Genomic DNA, 20,701 nt, shown 5'->3' on the forward strand with positions numbered 1-20,701 from the left:
AATTGTATTTTTATGCTACAAACCTTTAGGAATACTTTTATATATATTCTAAATACTCTGTAAGATTCTCCTGAGTTTGTAAATACATTATTCATAGATTTCTCAAGAACAGAGATAGGCATGCTCCTTCGTCAGTAAAATCATAAATTACAACATGACTAATGTTCCATCCATAGCCCAAATTATGGGTAAAGTTCCAAAAATTGCCATAAAGTAATTACTGAAATTATTTGTGGCTGAGGAGAAGTCATGAAACAGGGAAATTTATTAAACATTTGATAAATTAATACCATAAAAGATATGCTAAGTGAAATCCCAGATTCTGTGCAATGGTAAACATCTGTGTACTATTTTTCTGTTAAAAGAAACAAAGAACAGCCTTCAGTTTTATTGGACAGTATCAGTTTTACCTTCTTATCAAGTCTTTAACCCAACACCTACAGACATAGCTTCACTGAGACAACAAGTACAGAGTACAGCACCAATATGCATCTGATCTTCCACAGCTGCTGAAAGCTGCTTCATATTTTAGACAGTAGCTCAGCAGCACCCCCAAAAACTGGTACACATATGTGTTAATTCTTGCCTGAATATAGCATGCACTAGACTTCACAGAAGACTAGCCAAGGAGTTATGCATGTTACTGGTCCACACTTCACGTGTTGAGACTCCTTACATGCATCTTCTGTGCATGAAGCCGCTGACACAACAACAGACACCACGTCCCCGGTCTCCCTGCAGAACAGCAGGTCCCATGTCAAGACCCACACCTTGCCTGTACACTCTGTGTGGCTGGCACCACACCATGCCCTCCCTACCTGGAGGATGTACACTAAGTGCACATCACACCCCATGGCAGCAATCCGAAGAGTCTCTTGCTGAACACAAAGAGTCAAGGCAGGATATTTGACACAATGAACCTCAGATTTGCTCACAGCTGGACACATCAATTTGAAAAAAGCATGCTTTGGACAAACACCCACCTTGGATTTGTCAAATATCAGCCAATGTGCCACACATTGGGTCCCAATCCCTGCACAGACATTGCCCATGCAATCCTTCGGGTCACCTGCAGCCATATCCAGGAATAAATCACATATCCAACTCCATGCCCCAGGCCACAGTATGTTCACAGAGAGACAGTACACAGCACACTAAAACTGCACCAGCAAGGGAACAATCTGCTAACAAATGTATCATCGGCTGACCATATGGTCCCCATGGACTCTGGGGGCAGTGTTCTTGTGTCAGCAAGGATAGAGTTAATTTTCTTCATAATAGTTAGTACAGTGCTGTATTTTGGGTTTAGTATGAGAATAACGTTAATATCACACTGATACACTGGTTGTTGCTGAGCAGCAATTACCCAAAGTCAAGGACTTTTCAGTGCTTTGTGCTCTGCCAGTGAGAAGGGCTCAAGAAGCTGGGAGGCAGGGTGGCCAGGACAGCCGACCCGAACTGACCAGAGGGATATTCCACACCACAGAGCATCCTGCACGGTGTATGAACTGGGGGGAGTTGGTCGGGAAGCACCGATCGCTGCTGGGGGACGGGCTGGGCATCAATCAATGGGTGGTGAATAACTGCACTGGGCATCTCTTGTCTCTCCTGGGTTTTGTTCCCCTCCTCTCTCGCCCCTTTTTCATTACAGTTATTAACATTATTATTAGTGTATTAATAATTAGCCATTATTATATTTTATTCCGTTTCAGCTGTTAAACTGTTCTTATCTCAAGCCACGGCGTTCTTTCTGATTCTTCTCCCCACGGCGGGGTTGGGGGGCAGCGAGCGGCACTTATCTGCCGGCTGGGGTTAATCCACGGCAGCCGCCAGTAGCTTGCAGCAGACACAGAGACCTACACAGATATTCACAGGAGGGAGATGTCTCCCAAATCTGACACCAGCCTTTACGGCCCCCAAGCCTGGGCCGACTCCGGGCTCTTGCATCCCCGCTCGCACGCCGGGACGCGGCGGGCCCGCGGCAGCCGCAGGCGCCGGACACTACGGTACCTTGTTGGAAGCGCTGAGCTGCGCGCCCGAGTGCTGCACAACGAGCAGGAACTCATTGCCGTCGTCGAGGAAGCGGCTCAGCTCCGGACGGGAATGCAGCCCCGCGGCCAGGGCAGCGGCACCGCCCGCCGGGTCCAGCCCGAAGTAGTTGGCAGCCGTGGCTGAAATAAAGCGCTTCCTTCTGTCTCCCTCCCCGGCCATGGTGGCGGCACGCACCCCGCCAGGCAGGATCAAGGCGGGGGCGGATCCAGGATGCCACGGGAGCACATGCAGGCGCTGCCGGGAGAAGACCCAAAGGGCTCACGGCAGGAAGGACGGCGGCTCGCTCCGGGACACAGCGGGAGAGGCCCAGAGCCGTCCCGGCGTCGTCGAGACTCGTCACTATGGTGACCGGAGATGGCGGCCCTGGCGCGCAGGCGGCTTAGCTCCGGGTGGCGCCGGGCAAGCCTCGGAAGGAGGCGGCGGTCGGAAATCAGGGGAACGGGGCGGGACGGGGCTGGCCCGGCGGGCGGGGCGGGGTGGAGAAGCTGCCGCGCTGTTCCTCCCGCCGGCATCCGAGGCTCGGCCGGCCTGATCCGCTGCCAGGCTTCTCCTGTGTTCACCGAGGCATCTCTCGTGCCATCAGCTGTGCCGGGGTGTCACGGCCGCCGCAGTACTTGGGGTGTTTCCCTCGCCCCTGCCTCACTCCGCTAGGGAGCCCGTGGTGCCCGGTACAGCAAGGCGGAGGAGGACTGCTCCCGGCCCCGGGCAGCGCTGGGCGAGTGCTCAGACCGCTCACCGGGACCACAGGCTTATGGCTGCCCGTGGTTTCGCGGGTCAGTGCGGGCGTAGATCCGTGCCCCGCTCAGCGCTGCCGGCCGCTTAAGGGACAGAGCGCACCCCGTCCCGCCCAGCAGCTGGCCTTGAACTCGGCCGCCGCTCGCGCCTCTCGGAAGGCGGCTGTCCCAGCCCCGAGCCCGCCTCCAGCGCTGACGGGACACTCGGCCTCCCGCAGGGTGTGGGCTATGACCGCGCGGGTTGGAAAGGCCTGGAAGGGCTGGAACTTCCCCGTTTATTTCGCTACAAACGCTGAGCTGTAACCGATACGGCGGCCCCGGCCCGGGCACGCGGCCCCGCTCCGGCCGGGAAACACGCGCGGAAGCCCCGCCCCCCAGGGGGCGGGTCCCGGCGAGGCCCCGCCCCGGAGGCGCTACCACTTCCTGCCCGGCGCCGTCTGTGTCCGGGTCGTTCTCGCCGTTCCCTCCGCAGCCGATACCGCCCGCGCTCGCTCCCGCCCCCGGCGCGACACCCGCTTCTGGGAACGGGGCGGCGGCGGCGTCTGCGAGTGGGGAGCGGCAGCGCCCGGTGGGGCTGGGGAGGGCCAGCAGGAACGGGGTTTCCTCGCGTTTCCTCACCGCCGGTCTCGGGAGGCGGCGGCCAGGGGAAGCGAGCCCGGGGGGGCCTCGGCTGCGGGCCCCGGCAGCGGGGCGGCCCCGCCCCGAGGCAGGACCATGCCGGTGAAGAAGAAAAGGAAGTCCTCGGGGGCGGCGGCGGCGGACGACACCGGCCTCAAGAAATGTAAACTCGGCAGGTACCGTCTCGTGGGGCGGCGGCCGGTGCCGGCGATCATGTCCCGGGCCGCTCCTCCGCGGGCCCGGGGCTGCGGCAGCCGGGAGGCTTCCCGGGGCGGCGTGAGGCCGTGTGCGGCCCGGCAGGAGCGTGGCCGTGCCGGGGGACACGTCCCGGTGCAGGTGCGGGGCTCGCCGTGCCGGCCGCAGCGACGGCGTGCGGCGTGGTCACGCCTCGGCGAGAAACGCCACTGAACGGCTCCCATTCCCGGCTGGCTTTGCCTTTGGCTGTACCTCTAGGGGCAGTTCTGGCATTTGTCCCCATATTCGTTCAATCTCCCTGGGGTAGGCGGCTCTCCTCGCTTTAAGGTTGCCAGTACCCAGCGTCTGTGCTAAATCGTCATTTCCTCTTCTTTTTTCCTTTCTTTTTTTTTTTTTTTTTTTTTTTTTTTTTTCTTTTTTTTTTGCAGTGAATTGGAAAGATTTGTCAGCACACTGGAAAACAAAAGCAGGAAAGGTTTCTCTAATAAATACAGGAGTGTGAAGCATCTTGTTCATTAACTACTGTAAAAATACCACTTTATGCAGTGATGCCCAAAAGTTGCTGTTAAATGATAAGCCATTAGTGGAGTGCAGCAGGAGCTTACAGTGTGGCTTCCCCGAAGTAACTGCCTGCTTCATCTATTAGACCTTGTTAAGTATGCCAGTAAAGCAGTAGTTACCACTAGTCCTGAGGACATGAGGATAAAAAGGCCTTGCAAAATCAACACTACGGGAATGGCTATTGCAAAAAATTGTGGCATATGGCTTTTCTCACAGGCTGGCTTGAGCTTGGGCTCAGAAGTACCCAGGCTGTTATTTTGTTATGACTGTTCATTTTGGATAACTATTCTATACTTCACTTTCTGTGGTCATTGATTACCTTTTAGTTTCAGTCACTTTATTCATTGCCTATAAATAACTGTTCTTGTGCCAGCATTATCCTCTGTTGCACTTTACTCCCTCATGGTTCTGCCTCAAAGTATATTTGGAGGGAGCCCTTCTGTTTTGTCATACTTTGTTTTGTATACTTAAAAAATCTAAATTATCCTGGTTTGTAATACCGACTTTCAGTTTCCTTGCTCATCTTGCATGTGTTCAGTTTCAGTTTGTCTTTCTGGAACACCGTTAACCGAAATTTTATGATCTTAATTTCTTTTACTTAAAGGGCTCTCATAGCTCAAAAAAAATAAAAATCAAAAATTAAACAACAGCTATATTCTATAGTTAGTAGAATATGAGCTAGTTGTTGGGCAAAATCTATGATATAAGTGAGAGTTCATGCTAGGTGATCAGAAATTGTTAGATACACAAGCATTTTTGGCATTGTATTCTTACACAACAATTTATTGGTAATATTCTTTAGTAAAATCAGTGATTGCAAATAGATCTATGTTAATCTGGATAAAGCAACTAAGCAATAGCATACCATATGACACTGCCTCTTTCTGGTGACTTGTGTTCCTAATGCCAGTTGGATGGATGACTGTTTGTAGGACACCTTTAATTCTAGCTTTCAGCACAGAAGGCTTCTTCTTAGTGTTGCGTTCTTTTCCAGTGAAGCTAAAAACGATACATGGGGAGTTAAAGTTTTTGCCTCTCTCAGAATTGAACTATTCTTCTCCTGTTTGACGTTTTAATTTTAAAATTGCAACGTGGGAGCTGCATAATTTTAAATCCTCTCATATGATTAGCTCTCACCTTATTGTTAGAAATAACCTTAGCTTGTTCAAAAAGTCTGTAATTCGTGTTTGAAAGGAGGATGCATTGAAAAGGTGCTGCAACTCCTTACTGATTTAAGATGCCTTGGTGTAGTCAGTGTTTTTACTGGAAGAAATTCTGTGCATTCTTTTAATGAATGATGAGTTAGAGAATTCACTTCCTAGGCAAACTGGGCTGTGTTACATAATGAAGACAAATGATGAGGGGAAGCTGTGTGTGCTGAGCAGCTTCAGTCTTGCCACAGATTACACTCTACTATTCTGGTATATGTACCAAATATCTATAGAACTTGCAGGTATAATGTATAATGTAAACAAATTGAACAACTTTTTTTCCCAAATTTGGATGGTTAATTATAAATAGCCTGGCTTTTAAATATGTCAAACTCTGCAGCTTCTGTTGACCTTAATGGGATCTGTGCATATTCAGCACTCTTGAAGATCAGGCTGCTTATTAGAGACCTAACATTAAATGCCTGTATAAATATAAGTAGATAATAAGGCATTTGAATTACTGAGGAGTGATATTTTGGCCATCTGTGTGGAGTTTTTTTTTATTATGTATCTTAAAGATAACAGTATTTATGCATATCAGAAAAAGTAATAGTTGCAGTAAGTTGGGCTATGACATGGTTGTAATTTAAAGGTAGTTTTATGTTCTAACAAGAGTTGAGGATGACAGACAGTTGCCTTTTATGAAATTTGCCATAACTGTAGGTGTACATTGACCTCGTAAAACAATTTAAATAGATTAATAATAAATGTTGTGTAATTTATTTTTTCCTATTTTTCACATATCTCATTAAAATAATGCTGTTCATCCCTGTGTTTTTATTTGCTTCTGCAGATCACAAGCATCTGGTAAAGTAATAAGTGGAGAGGAACATTTTTCAAGCAAGAAGTGCCTGGCTTGGTTTTATGAATATGCAGGTAATACGCAATGCACTCATGTTTAAAAGGTTATGGTTTTGTTTTAAATAAATCTATACATCAAATACTACTTCAATTTTTCTTTTTTTATGCTGATATAGACATAAAAATATATCATATTTTTATGCTGATATAGACATAAAAATATATTATATTTGCTTCTTTATAACATGCACTTGAGTTAGTATAGCTTTTATTATTACCTTCTTGGTACTTGCTCTTTCTGACTTACTTTTCTTTACTCTATGCTTTATAACTTTAAAATGAAATATCAGTTGTTGAGCAGTACAGTGTTGAACTAGGATATATTGAGTAACTCTACTTCTTGTTTTGAAATTGTCAGGTAGAAGTCAGGATACTGAGAGATAATTCAGATTGATGATTACTTATCTAACTATTTCTTTGTGGTCATATTGGAAGGCTAATGACATGGGTCATGATTTAAGCTCCTTGGATTTCTGTTTTACAGAACAAAATAATAGAGACTTATATTGTTTTTCCATCTGAGAATTTGTACTAACATTTTCGATATTCTAAATAACAGATGTCTCATTCCAAAAGTATTTGAAGTAGCCTCTTTTAAATAACTCACAATGGCCATCAAGTATCTGCTTTCAGTAAATATGCAGTGTATTTTGCAGAATTTATTATGCTATTACTGATATTTATTTACCAATTACATGTTTCTGAGCTCAGGATTTCTAAATTTTTATTAATTTCTGGTCTACTCACTTCTACTACTTCAAGTCCATCATAACTGGTTGGTGATTAAAACTCATTAATTGCCAGATCTTATAATGGAGCAAGCTGCTGATTTTATCTGCCAGCAATTGGTTTGAGTATATTTATCAGGACTGATATTTTCCTTGCAGTCTTTTCACACCAATGAAGTACTCCTGTTTTTAGTAATCTGCTTTCTACTTTAGGTTTGAGGTGTGCTTTTCTGGAGTAAAGAAATAATTAAAAGTTAATTTTCTTGTGATACATGCGTTTTCACATTCTTCACAATTAATGTCTGTAAATTTTGTCTTTTTGTTGAGTCAAGAATTGAATGTAGGAGGTTATATTTTAGTTTACCAGTAATCAAAAAGTGGCGCATTTCCAGCAGGAGATAGAATTCCAATTAAATTATATTAGAAGATAAAAAATCTTTCCATTGAGAGATAAAACTATGAGATGTATATGTGGTTTCTGAACCAGAAACAGATTCAAGTTTTTACTTGTCATTACCAGTGAACCCTTGTATGTGTTTCTCTTCATAACTTGCATTTATTTTTTTTTATCATTTTCTGTCTAACACTGTTTGGCCTTGCTTGCATAGGCAAAATGTCCTTTGCAATATTTTTCAAGAGGTAGGGGTTTGTGATCTTATGTGTCAGTTACATTTTATTTTCCTGTAAAAGTAGTCATTCTCAATAGTTTTTATTGACAATATTCTTATCTCACAGTGAGTAGTTATTCAAAGCACATTGTCCAAACTCTTAGTCTTCTGTTTACGCTGGCAGCTGATAAAGTGTAGATGTGTATCACCAAGGACTCTGCCTATTATAAGTAGCAAAATTCTCCAAAAAGTTGTTTGGGAAGCTAAAACCTTTCCCTTTTACATGAGATCATACTTACTAAATGTTAATTTAATGATCCAAGACACATCAAAATACTGTGTTGACAGGCTTTTTAATAATATTTGGCTGCCCAATAAGAGTCATTTTAAGAACAGGCTTAGTCAAAATAACTGAAACCAGAGGGAGATTAGAGGAACAAATCACCCTAGAATGTGTCTGTGTGCGCTCTTTAAATGCACTATTTTGCTGCATTTAGAGACTTCTGTGTTAAAATGGAGAAATAACAGCATAACACTAACTGTTGTGGACATAATCAATCTGTTTTCATTGCAGCCCTAAACGTTATTTCTGCTTTCTGTATGGCTAGCGTGCTCAGCATTTCTTCAGTTTATTGTTATCACTTTGCTTATATTACTCAGCATCATAAAACTCATCTTACATTATTTGCAGATTCACCCTCTTCTGTGTTAGTGGAAACCCATATTAGTACCATCAAAAGAATAGTATCTGTAATAGTATCTCAGACAGAATTAGATTTTTTTATTGTTGATAAAATAATTTTTCTAAGAACATTATTTATAAAGTAACATCAGAAGAGAGTAGCAGTACCCAGATTGTCTTAAAACAATTGACTGCCACAATTACTGGAGTTGAGCTGCATCAATAGGGAGTTCAATGGAGTCTTTTGAAAACTCGGATACAAAACTAAAATGGCTTGTCTGCTATCATAGGGACGCAGTGCACAGCACAAACATTTTGGTGTAGCACATAACATACAGATCTATACAACTGAACTTGATGGAATAGTTCTAGCTTAAAAACTACTTAATAGTGTAATTCAATGTTTTTAGGAATAGTTGGGGTGCAATATAGCCTAATTATTGTGCATAACCCTTATGAGCAGTGAACGTTACCTAGATTTCACTCTGGTGTGGCTTTTGCTTTGAAGGTCCTGATGAAGTTGTAGGCCCTGAAGGAATGGAAAAATTCTGTGAAGACATCGGTGTTGAACCTGAAAATGTAAGTTTCTTTCATAGTGTTAATAACACCTAAGAGGATATTACATAAGGTTAAGTTCTGTATAAAACTCTTAACTCCACTAAGAGTTTTTCATCTTCCTGCTTATAGAAGCTGCTCTAAGATATTTCAGTTGAATACATCAATTATATTGATGTACTTGGCTGATGTGTGAGGGTTTTTTGGGGGGGGGATTTTAATATAGTAACACTTAATTTTCAAAAATTGAAATTAAGGGAAAAATTGCATGTAGCTGAATATTTTAATGGTAACAAATACAAAGACCAAGCATGTGCCACAATTACTAGAATGTCTGAATGCTTTAGAGTTTTATTCTTGGACATTAGTAAATCAGCCTTTTCTTACATACTGACTTCTTCTCCTCCCCTTATTTTTGTTTCCCCTAGATTATTATGTTAGTTTTAGCCTGGAAACTAGAGGCTGAAAGCATGGGGTTTTTTACCAAGGAAGAATGGTTAAAAGGAATGACCTCATTACAGTAAGAGTTTTTACATATCTAATAGAATGATCTAATTTTATGATTGTACCTCTAACTTAACTATTCTTATTCTGTTTCTTGTATGTTGAAAATAAGACACAATAAAAAGCCGGCTTTTAGGTCTTGTTTTGATCCACAACTGCAAAATTAATCTGATGGGTTCACTCAAAGGATTAAATTAAAGTGTCATTCTACTTAGTAGTCATAAATAAGTAGATCTAGAGATGCATATAAGCATATCTCAGGACTGATATTCTGGAAAAATTTTACTGATTTCTGACCTTTATAGATGAGGGCTGCATGAATAATAATTTTGGCTATTAGTATTATTTATTAGATGCATGTCAGAAGCCATGCTTAATGCTTAAGTTAAATAACACCTTTTCAATTTACCTCTTGCTCTTTCTATTTGCATTTGGATTTTTGGTGAGTTAGTTTTTTACATTAAAGTGATCAGCTTTTTGTGAGGATTACTTCTGTTATTTTTTGTTTGTTCATCGTATAACTATTTGTGGTACCCTAGTGTTTTAAGGATGTCTTGTAATTGACATTACAATATTACAATATTGATCTGCATTCAAGATTACAAATAGGAGCTACTATTGCAGCTAGAGCACAGTGAGAAAAAAGGGTTGATTTTACCCTTGCCCTAGATTGGTTTGGGAAATTGTATCAGGCAGATACCCTCTGGTTACTCAGAGCTATGGAGTAAGTGACTCTAGGCTGATGCTCTTAACTCTTAATTGATTTGGGATCAGGCTTCTGATAGATACCTTGATTATTTCATGACTTTCATGAGAAATTTAATAAATTAAGATGGAATGATATAACTGGTTGAAATTCAGAATGATGGAGATTAAATTCTGGGTGCATGATTTTTCAGATGCAGTGAATGAGTATTGGTCACTTATCTGAGGTACTTAATTTTTATGCCCACATAGAAGTTAGCTGATCTCACAGAATGCAAGCACAAAGGTGTATGAAATCAGACACTTGTTCATAGCTGATGTTTTAGACTTTTTTAATAATTTGCTGTGACTGGGAATCTTCTAGTTATTTTGAGAACAGAGCTCATCATGCTATAGTCTAAATGTGTTTAAGATTGAAAATAGCCTGCTGCTGTGTGTTTTCATAGAAACAGATTTCTGGTGAGAGCACTTGCCTAAGCCTAAAGAAGTTCATGTGTATGTTTTGCTTCTCCTGTTGTTCTCTAATAAGCTGTCTAAGCAGGTGGGTGAAGCAGGGATGCTCACTTAACAGCTCAACATCCGTTGGCTAAAAAATACATGCAGGTTTTGGCTGTGAGTGAGTGAGCGGCTCAGTGGCACTTTGTTGCCAGGTGGGGTTAAACCATGATGAAAGAAAATAGAAACCTGTAGATACATGCTGTTGTTGCTTACTCGGAAGGGAAGATCATATTATGGGATTTCATCTGGAATGGGGTTGTATATTTTCTCCTGAAAGTTTTGACAGAAGTTTGAAGGAAAAGGATTTTACACTTAAAACACTAAAATATTACTTGCTACTGCTTGCTACTTGCACAGCTTATTTTTTTTCTTTTAATTTTTGTGTGAAGAAATGAGATTGAAATGCATTAAACCCCTGGAGTGTATTCTAGTCAGAGTTCTCTTACAGAATCCTTATTTCAAAATGTGTAAAATGTCACACAAGGTAATTGCATGAACAGGGTTGGGTGGAATTCAGCTCAATAGTAAGATGCCTAAATGTTTGGTTATGTGCAAGAGCTGGATTTCTTAAACTCTTATTACAATCTTTGGAGATCCAGTCAGTGTGATGGAACCTAGGGAGGTATCCAGTTTGCCCTAAGACCTAATGACTAGTCACCTGAATTGCTCTTCGAGGTTGCTTGGCTGGTCCTCTATGAATGACAACACCTGAAGCTTAGGACATCTATCTCTAATCTAGCAGTTAGATGTCAGCATTTGGGTGCCTAAATCTTGAAGTGACATTCTCTCTGTATGTTGTTTCATAATACACTGGTGAAGTTTGCTGTCTAGAGATGTGAAAAATAAATGTGTGGTAAGGTAGCTACTGTCAAAATGAAGATGAATTAAACTCTAAATAGCGTCTTATGAGACCTAAGCACCTTAGGCTGGGACATTTCCAGTATGTTGTATAGGTAGGGTGAATTCTGCCACACACGTGTGTGTGTGTGTGTGTGTGTGTGTGTGTGTATATACATACATATGTATGTATACATACATATGTATGTATATGTGCAAGCTCTCTTCATAGCAGAGAGAGAATCAAGTACATCTGCTAGGCCATTTATTTCAGCTACTTTAAGTACCTTCTTAGGTATTTTTGTGTTTTTATATTTAATAACATTTTGTATTTATATTTATAATAAAAATATAAATGTTATTAAATGCATATATAATATAATACATCTATATTAAATATATTTAATATATTTTTATATTTAAAACATTAAATGCTTTTGGTTTAATGTTTGTGTACATCTTGGCAATTTTTTCCTTTTTAGTAAGAAACAAACATACATGAAATAGCTACAAAATAGAAAACATTGGAATATCTTAGTAGGAGTTCATGAATCATTACTTTGTCCATGTTAACTATGCTTCAGATGATCTCTCTACCTCAACAGAAGTTGAACTGCATCCACTTTGTGCTAGTCTGGGTTTTGTTAAAAATGTGACACAGGGATGAGAACAGAATGTAGTAAGCTAATGTCTAATTTTGTTGATCTTGAGGTAATGCTATTTAATGATATCTTTCAGTAAAGACTGCCTGTACAGGAGTTTAATGTTAATTCACCTGTGCTAATTAGAAGATTGTTCATGTTATTAGGAAGATTATTCTAAGTATGGGTGACCTCAGTCATCTTTTTTATGGTGCAACCACACAAGTAGCTGTATCTCCGTAAAAGAGGAGTTTGACAATTCCTTGCCTCTTTTTGGGAGGAAAGTCAGTGGCTAGGTACAGAAATGCCCTGAACAGCTTTAACAGAGACATGTCTGTGTGTTGGGATCCAGAGGGTGTGCTGGTGTGAGTATGATCCATTTTGCTGTTTGGTTATAAATGCACTGATTATAAATTGCTTAGGAGTCTTAACACTTAGTAATTGCTCATTTTCATACCAACTTTTTCAAAAGAATCAGTTGCATATTAAAATACACATAGCCAATACTATATATAATAGACAATAGTTGGCATTTTACTTTGCACTTAGATTTATGATTATTTGAACAATTTTAACAAAGTAGTTTGTAAGAAATCCAGACATACTGAAATTTACCCATTGTTTACCCATGATATGGTAAATAATCTGTCAAATTATATTTAACAACATGTGTGGTAAACCCACTATAGATAGTTCATATATGTCATTAGTCGACTAAATTAGGTAGATTAAATAGGTAGATTTGTCTTTAAATGTGTAGAACGTTCTGTTGGAAGTATGAAGCTTTGAACATAGAAGATATATGAATAAAAAATACGATGCCTTTCTAGCATATCATAATGCTGTTTTAAGGGTTAAATAGTAGAATACAGACCAATTAGATAGCTGAAGACAAAAGAAGTAATTTTATCTTTAGTTAAGTTTACCAAAGCTTACTTAACAAGAGGTCTTTTCAATTTGTTATATGGTTTATCACAAAACATACTAGTTGTCATCTGAATATGTAGCCTAATTAGCTAATAGTTTTATTTATTTAGCGCCAGTATTAGCTAGGACTCAGTGCTGCTTTAGGTAGATGCTGCTAGAGAGGAAAAATAATAAAAGGTTGCATCAGTTGGAATTGCTGCATTTCTCTTGTCACAGTCTGAGAGACAGACTGACAGACAGCTGTGCACACACAGGCTGGCAGATCTGAGGAACAGGAAGTGTCAGCTGTGAGCAAAGCACAGCATCTCATCAACCTGCAGTACCCCTGAAGGGCCCTTGCTGGGGGCCTGTGTGACAAGTCCATGTGGAGCTGTTAGAGGTGCAGCTGTATTCTCTGAGAGGCAGGCTGCCAAAAGGGGGACACGTGACCAAAGGATGTATTTCTGTACAGCTGCATTTCTGAAAGTATGCTTCTTCACGAAGGATACAAGGCAAGGTAGATGTTTTAATTTATTCTTTTTTAATCATGGCAGCTTTTTAATAAGAATAAAATGTGCTGTTATAACTGTCCTATTGAGTAAGCATTTTCTGGAGGATTAACAAGGTTAAATTGTATTCTCCTTTGCCATTGTTGCTGAATCTGACCCATTTTCTATTTGGAAACAAAATTCCTTGCTGAGTAAGGTACAAGGAGATCTTTTTGCCAAAGGGTTATTTTGCCAAAGCTTTATCCTGTTGACTAGTGGACCTGTACATGCACATACAGCCTTTGATTTTTCAGTTGAAAAGCTACTGACTAATTCAGGTGATTAAGGTTTTATCAGAGCTTGCATTTATCAGTCATAAAACATGAGCAGACTGGTATGTTTTGCAGAATACCTGTTCAATCCTGCTGTTTGTAAACACGCACTTCAAAACTGCCTGTTTAGGGTTTGTGTTTTTCCATTATTTGCAGCTGGATTTTACCCCTTAATGCACACTTAATGATGTTATCTTCAAACGTTCATAGTGATCAGAAGATAGGATTCTGCTGGGTGTTAGTGCAGATTGCAGAGTTTGGAATTAAAAGACTATTATTTAAGATGTGAAGCCTGCACTTGGTATTATGTTGCTGATATACTTAAAACAAAAAACTTGCTTACAGAAGCCAGCATTCACCATTTCAGTAACCTGCAAGTGTTAAGTATGTTCAATATTCTTTAAGTGAGTTTCACAGTATTATTCCTGTATAGCTAATGATTGCTATTTGCTTTGGTGATTTTAATTTTTATGTTACCTGGCATTTTTTTCTTTGCCTAAATGTTGTGTTTTGAACTCCTAATATTTTGTTTTTGGTTTTTTTGGTTGTTTTTTTTAAGGTGTGACTGTACAGAAAAATTACAGAGTAAATTTGACTTCTTACGGTCACAGTTGAATGACATTTCATCCTTTAAGAATATCTACAGATACGCCTTTGATTTTGCAAGGGTAAGACTGCTGAAATGTTAGGAAAGTTCTTACTTTTATTTATTCAACAAGCTTGTACTTGATTGGTTTCTGTGCTTTCTTTATTCAACCTTAGGAAAAAGACCAGCGAAGTCTTGATATTGATACTGCAAAGTCCATGTTAGCTCTTCTGCTCGGAAGAACTTGGCCACTGTTTTCAGTATTTTATCAATACCTGGAGGTACAAGTTTCCTTGACTTTGTGAATGTTGGCATAGTAGTTGGACTGTTCTGTGAGAATATTGTGTTTATTTTATTCAGGAATGTATCCATATTGCTCCTTTGCCCTTGCTCAATGTGCATTTGAAGCAGTGATGTTCTTGTATGCATCACAGATCCTTGTCTTCCTCCCTGTGCCCCAGCCTCTTTAATTATCAAAGGCAAATAAAATTCCATCTTGATTATACTATAAATATAAATTAAAAAGTAAGTAGTAGAGCCCCACTAGTTGCTTCAGCTGCATCTGATTTCCAGGTTTTAGGATATGTGATTTTGCTCTGATCTTCCAATAAATCATTTTAGGTAGTTTCATAGCTATGAAATACATTCATGTGTAGTATTTTTAAAGATGGAAAATCAAGCAAGTAATAGCCATTAAATTATTTGTTAGGAACTCATTGAAGGTAGAATTAGATAAATGAGATGCAGGAGTACCAAATGCCACTTGACATTTTAATATTTTGAAATTACTTTTCCTAGCAATCGAAGTATAGAGTTATGAACAAGGATCAGTGGTACAATGTACTAGAGTTCAGCAGAACTGTCCATGCAGATCTTAGCAACTATGATGAAGATGGTGCATGTAAGTATTCTTAATGTTTTGCTTATTTAGGTATTAGAAGAGAATTTTATAATTGCATAAAACAAATTTCTGTAATGGAAACAATACTGTAAAGTATAAATTTTTTTCCCAACAATGTAAGGAAAAGCAGCCCTGGTAACCATCCATCTTCAAGCTGCAGATACTAATTGTTCTTAATTGTATGTCAGGGGTGTAGTATGTCAATAGTATGATGGTTTACTTGAGCCAGCTTGTATTCCGTGAGGATCTAGTGAAGGTGCTTGCTGCATACAACCGTGGACTTGCAAGCAGAATTAAAAAGAGCAAACCCTCATTTTGTACTAATATATAATAAACTCTAACTTAACTATTTTTGCCTACCTGGTGGTACTTGGGGCTGAACTGTCCACCTGGCCAGTAGTCAGTCATGCCATGACTGAATTGCGTAAGTCCCATTTTGGTCCGTGTTCTAATTATTCACAATTTTAAACACTTTAGGAAGAAGGAATTAATTGTGATAATTTACAAGATTTATAAAATTATTTTTATGCTTTCCATTCAGTTCACCTGTCAGGTATCAGGAACGCTTTTCCATAATTCTATATAGTGTTTTTTGGGCACTTTTTATCATCCTTGGATTGGAATGATTGTACTAATCTATGAGTATTTTACCCCATAAGATTGACATGGATGTTTCCTAGACCAGTAGCTTTAACCCTCATACTTAAAAAGGAGGTGTTTGAAAGACATTGCCAATTATAACTCCGTTTATTCCACTTGCAGGGCCTGTACTTCTGGATGAATTTGTTGAATGGCAGAAAGTTCGTCAAGCGTCATAGCAAGAATTCAAAAGAAAATGCAAACGTTTTTTTTTGGTGCCCGCCTGTACACAAAGTAATGAGAAAAACAAAGGATTGCATTTTCATTGATAAAAAAGACTTGACAGTAATTTTTTTTCCTTTTTTAAGGAGACTTTCTTGTTACATGTGATATGGGCATTGAACCACACCTCTTCTGAGACTGAAAGTTGGAGTTCTTGTTTTGAGTCTTATGTTTATAGCATTTACTTCAGAACAATAAAGATTCAGATTTGTGACAAAGGCCTAAAAGTGAAGGATGTCCCTTGAATGTGAGTGTGGTGTCTATTTTTAAAACCAAATCTATAAGATATCTTTCTCAGAAGTGCCCTTTGCTATGACTTTTTGAAGACCTTAAAAATGCTTAATTGGCACTGTTGCTTGCTGTTGGTATGATTGTCTTGTGTGGCAAATGTTAGAAAGAATGACTGACTTTGGAAGCCCTGGGTGGGAGTGTGCTAAATATTCGTAGTAAGTATTGTTCATGGGTTGTGCCACAGTTTTCAGCTCCTCCTGGAGATAAAGGCCTTAAATTCCTACTATTGTTTTTTATTTGTTTATTCCCCACCCAGTGGCATGGCATTTAATGACAGGCCCTTTGAAAGCAGAAAGGAGTAGAGCAAATGGCTCTATGTGCAGAATGGCTGGAAACTAACTCCCTGTACCTCAGATGCTGAACGCAGTTGCTCTTTGGTACAGCAAGGCAGCTTCAGATTTTTACTGCTATTTAGGCTTTTTGGATTGCTTTGTATAAAAGTGCAATTTATATTTTAAAAGGGAAAACTGGGAAGACTTGGTTTCAAGCTTTGCTTCTTAGGTGTTTTAGACTGGAGGCACTCATAACGTGACTTTTTTTTCCCTTCCTGGATGGTTTTCATAATGTAAATCAAGAAGCAACTATTTAATCACCTACTTTTGACCAAGTAACAGGCTGTATGTAACAGGATATTAATTGTTACTCTGTTACTCTATGTTTTGAGTCCAGTAACTACTGAGATTGCCTTTTTAGGCACTCAGTACTCATGATGACCTTTAAATATAGTAGAAGTTTCTCACTCTACCTCCCTGCCCAGGATACCCAATGCCACCCTTGAGAAGAAAAGGGATTTTAATCAGTAAATGTGAAAAACCAAACCAGAATGAGAGAATGAAGCATTTGCAACTTATACTTTATTGTATAAATGTATAATACAGACTGTAATAATACTGGGAGACTCAGTCAGTGATCAAGGCCACAGTGTGCCAAATATTTCAACAAGTGAAATAAGAATAGACAATGTAAACTAGGCATGACTTGAAGATCTTTGCCTCAGGGAAATTATTTCTGTTTTGCACATCCCTTAGTCAGACTAATAAGCATGAGTTTTCCTAGCCTTAAGGAAAGCTGTATTCCCGAGATGATTTTTTTTTTCTTTTTAAGAAGGAGGGTGGAAAAAAAAGAAAAGGCATGAGGAGAAATAAGGGATACCAACTATAGGTGTGTACCTGTGCTCTTGTTCTACTACCAAGGACCACACTTGCAACTTTTCTCCAGATCTGCTCGCTGTGGGCTGCAAGATGCAGTGCAGTGGTGGGCTGTGGGCTGTTCTGCAAGTCGCCTTGAACTGTAGAAGCTTGCTTTCACCCAAGTGAAAAAAGCACCAGAGGAAAAAAACTGAACAACTGTTGAGATACTTGGAAGATCTCTGCTTGTACGATGGGTAGTGTCTGTGTGCATGTAAACAGATGCACTACAGCTGCTTGAAATCCTTTTTCCACATATTTTACAGAAAGTACGTAATTTTAGACCTCACATTAAGCTGCAGCATTTCCCTTCAATATGTTACAAGTTGTCCATTTGCATTGCTGGTAATTCTGATTTCACTCACAACAGAGTGCCTTTCATCTGGGAATTGCCCTACCCCACAGAAAGTTTGTGCCAGAGTGAGATTAATTTCAACAGTCCTAAGACCTGCTGGTACAATATGGTCCTAAGATGCACAAATAAACATGCACCACGTAACTGATGTCAAGGGACATACTGCTGTATACTAAATCTCTTCAGGGATGCTGATTCTGAAATGACTTGGAAGTTCACTGCAATGACTCCTTGCATACTGTGTTTAGTCCCCACTAGTGTATTCTCTTTCCAGAAGTTTTGAAACACTGGTCAGAAGAGAATCTTTTATAGCTCAATTTTAAAAAGTCATTGCTTTTAGGTAACTGCAAACTGTTGTGAATTCAATTTAAATCATTTGGTCCTAGAGGATGGTATTAGAGTGTAAAAGTAGGAGTGATGCACCTACCAATCTGAGGTGGTCAAGTACTTGCCATTAAGGTGTAAGACACTTTGTGATGTATCATTTGTATCTGTTAAGGTTTTATCAGTATTCCTATAATAAATCCATGTTTCAGGGATTTACAATGTGGTTGTGTGAGTGATTGAAAATCATCAGTTACTGTAAAACTTTGGGGATTAATGTATTTAAACTAGTGGAAATAGTTTTTCAAATTTGAATAAAATAGAATTTTAAGTTATGTTTTTTTGCTTAACACTGCAATCAGGTGTATTGTTTCAATGTGAATTAATGGCTTGTACAGTTTCATTGTGAACTGATGATGTTTATTAGCTGTGTTTTATTACACCACCTTACAGCTTAGTGGATGAGTGCCAACAGCTGTTAACTTGATTTTGTTCTGTTTTTTTTTTATTTTATTTTATGCATGTTCACAAGCCAAAACTTCTGCTAAATGTTTTCTTTAGTGTTTGGAACTTTAATTTTTGTTTTGCTCAGGTGCATTTAAATTCATTGAATTTTTTTTAAAAAAGTTATACCTTATCTTTCAGTATTAGAAGATGAAAGCTCACAGGTGAAATATGCTGCCACAGTATGACAGATGGTTAAATTGAAGGTGAAACGTCTTCCAAAATAAAATCATAGTGGTGTCTATGTTAATGCTATAAATTTCACATTAATCTCACTTTCATTTTTTGACATTAATTCTTCCTAACATAATTAATTCCCTTCTAGTTTTTAGACAGCTAACAGTTTTCAGTTTAATGTCCGAAAACACCCACCTATTCATGGAAAAAGCCATACTGGTAGATCAGAATGTAGTATTTCTCCTGTGTGAAAATGTGACCTTGAAATTAAACAGTTGTGTATGTTTACCTATGTCTTTAACTGTATATATAGTTTTGAATCCAATTGATCTTTACTGTTTAAATTAGCTTCTTAAATTCCCTACTAATGGCTATAATTTCACTTTTCTATATAGCAGACTTAGAATTTGGCTTTTGAGATGACCACGGATGTCAGCCTGGTGCCTGTCTTGAGTAGCCCAAATGAGGGCTCTGTGGTCCCTGTGGCCTTTGTTCAGGGTTTTATTTGTATCTGTCAAAAGCTCTGTGCTTATATATTGATACTGACTGCCCAAAAATTGTAAGAGGGACCAGAAGTTTCGTGGTTTTGATATTTTCATTTTTTTTTAGCTAGTGAACAGTTCTTTCAATGCAATATGTATGAACTTGTACAGGTTTAGCATTGTGAAGTATGATGAATAAAATGGTATGTAATAGGGCAGAAAACTTTTTTGTCATGCTGCCTCTTAGTTTTTCCTTATGTGTTTTTGTGTATTGTGTAACCGTAAGTGAAATCGCTGAGGTAACTTAATTCCAGCAAGAAGGATCAGTCTCATTGTTAGGTTTACCTTATTGAAGAATTTCTTTGCTTGTGTGTAGGAAATAGAACTTTATCACAGCTGTGAGTAACAGCAAACACTTCTTGATTATATTGTTACATGCACATAATATAATAACGTGTTACATGTTATTCTGTGCTGATAAACATCATGATCTTGGAAATTAACTGTCCTTAATTATTCATTGTATGAACACAGCTCCAACAACCTGTTGCAGTGCACATGAATGAAGAGGGAATGAGCTTTTCTGTCTCCCCCAGCTGCCTCCCTTCACCCTCCCCAGCGTATCTCTTGGGTCACTTGTCTGCTTTTAGGAAAGGACTTGGTGTTTCCTAATGTCCTTTTCCATGAGGTCTTTCAGAGCGTATTACAGAAAGGATCAAAGACAGCATCCTGTTATATGAGTTAGTACTGCTTTCCTTGCAGATGCAGCTTGTTTCACTCCTGACATTTCCTAGTTGTTGAGGTGTGATGCCATACCTGCCTAAGGCAATACCTGCTTGTTGCCTCCATTGTTCTGCTTTATATTGTTTTTGACAGTGAAGTTCCTGATGCCTTCCTGAGCCAATAGAAGTTTAGAGCTATATACAGAGCAGGCATCTCATATCTACAAGTGATGGCAAGAGTTCTGTTACTTCTTTTGCCATCTGTATTGTCATTCTTCCTGTATTTCTTTAAGTCTCTGTGAAAAAGGGCACTGAATTGATCTGTAGGTGCATTGAAGTGTGAACATGTACTGCAAGGTTTTGTAGCCTGTGTTGCCTTAATTTTTATGTTTATTTCAAGCCACTGCCAGGTGTGTAACCTAAATTAAATCAGTCTATCACATCATCTGGATTCTAAACTTTAATCTTGTCCCTGTTTTTGTCCTATTTAATCAGAGTACACTATGTATTTGGGTCTCCTTAGCTTTTTCCCCTGAATAGTGACCATAATAACAATGTCACAAGATGTGAGTTACTCATTTTGTTTTATAGGCCT

At 39.6% G+C, this 20,701-nt stretch overlaps 2 protein-coding genes across 8 annotated transcripts in view; one reads left to right on the forward strand and one right to left on the reverse strand.

Annotated features, from left to right (window-relative positions):
• DYNC2H1 (dynein cytoplasmic 2 heavy chain 1) overlaps positions 1 to 2,392 on the reverse strand; it is a 140,628-nt gene extending 138,236 nt beyond the window's left edge. For 2 of the 5 annotated variants that reach the window (XM_015629214.3, XM_015629205.3), the window contains exon 1: positions 2,011 to 2,369. In XM_015629214.3, coding sequence (XP_015484700.1) covers positions 2,011 to 2,211 — 201 coding nt within the window. In that variant the 5' untranslated portion in view covers positions 2,212 to 2,369. Of the gene's footprint in view, positions 1 to 983; positions 1,986 to 2,010 lie in introns of those variants that run through there. The other 3 variants (XM_015629223.3, XM_015629233.3, XM_015629242.3) reach the window with 3 other exon arrangements.
• An 833-nt stretch (positions 2,393 to 3,225) lies between these two features.
• Positions 3,226 to 19,883, forward strand: DCUN1D5 (defective in cullin neddylation 1 domain containing 5). Of its 3 annotated transcripts, XM_015629265.2 has the most exons (8): positions 3,226 to 3,580; positions 6,165 to 6,247; positions 8,759 to 8,829; positions 9,234 to 9,325; positions 14,276 to 14,384; positions 14,479 to 14,583; positions 15,101 to 15,203; positions 15,966 to 18,436. In XM_015629265.2, exons 1-8 carry the CDS (start codon positions 3,501 to 3,503, stop codon positions 16,019 to 16,021), a joined length of 699 nt encoding a protein of 232 aa, XP_015484751.1. In that variant the 5' UTR covers positions 3,226 to 3,500; the 3' UTR covers positions 16,022 to 18,436. The 3 variants fall into 3 exon arrangements, with proteins under 3 accessions (XP_015484751.1, XP_033371827.1, XP_033371823.1); XM_033515932.1 differs by lacking the exons at positions 3,226 to 3,580; positions 6,165 to 6,247; positions 8,759 to 8,829 and adding an exon at positions 13,172 to 13,413 and having other exon boundaries at positions 15,966 to 19,883; XM_033515936.1 differs by lacking the exons at positions 3,226 to 3,580; positions 6,165 to 6,247; positions 9,234 to 9,325 and having other exon boundaries at positions 15,966 to 19,883.
• The last annotated feature ends 818 nt before the right edge of the window (positions 19,884 to 20,701 follow it).

Source organism: Parus major, chromosome 1, assembly GCF_001522545.3.
Source record: "Parus major isolate Abel chromosome 1, Parus_major1.1, whole genome shotgun sequence".
Taxonomy (NCBI): domain Eukaryota; kingdom Metazoa; phylum Chordata; class Aves; order Passeriformes; family Paridae; genus Parus; species Parus major.

Coding starts and splice junctions, on each gene's coding strand:
- DCUN1D5 (XM_015629265.2), top strand. CDS start 3,501: ATGCCGGTGAAGAAGAAAAGGAAGTCCTCGGGGGCGGCGGCGGCGGAC. Junction 3,581..6,164: donor AAGAAATGTAAACTCGGCAG/GTACCGTCTCGT, acceptor TTGCTTCTGCAG/ATCACAAGCATCTGGTAAAG. Junction 14,584..15,100: donor TATTTTATCAATACCTGGAG/GTACAAGTTTCC, acceptor TACTTTTCCTAG/CAATCGAAGTATAGAGTTAT.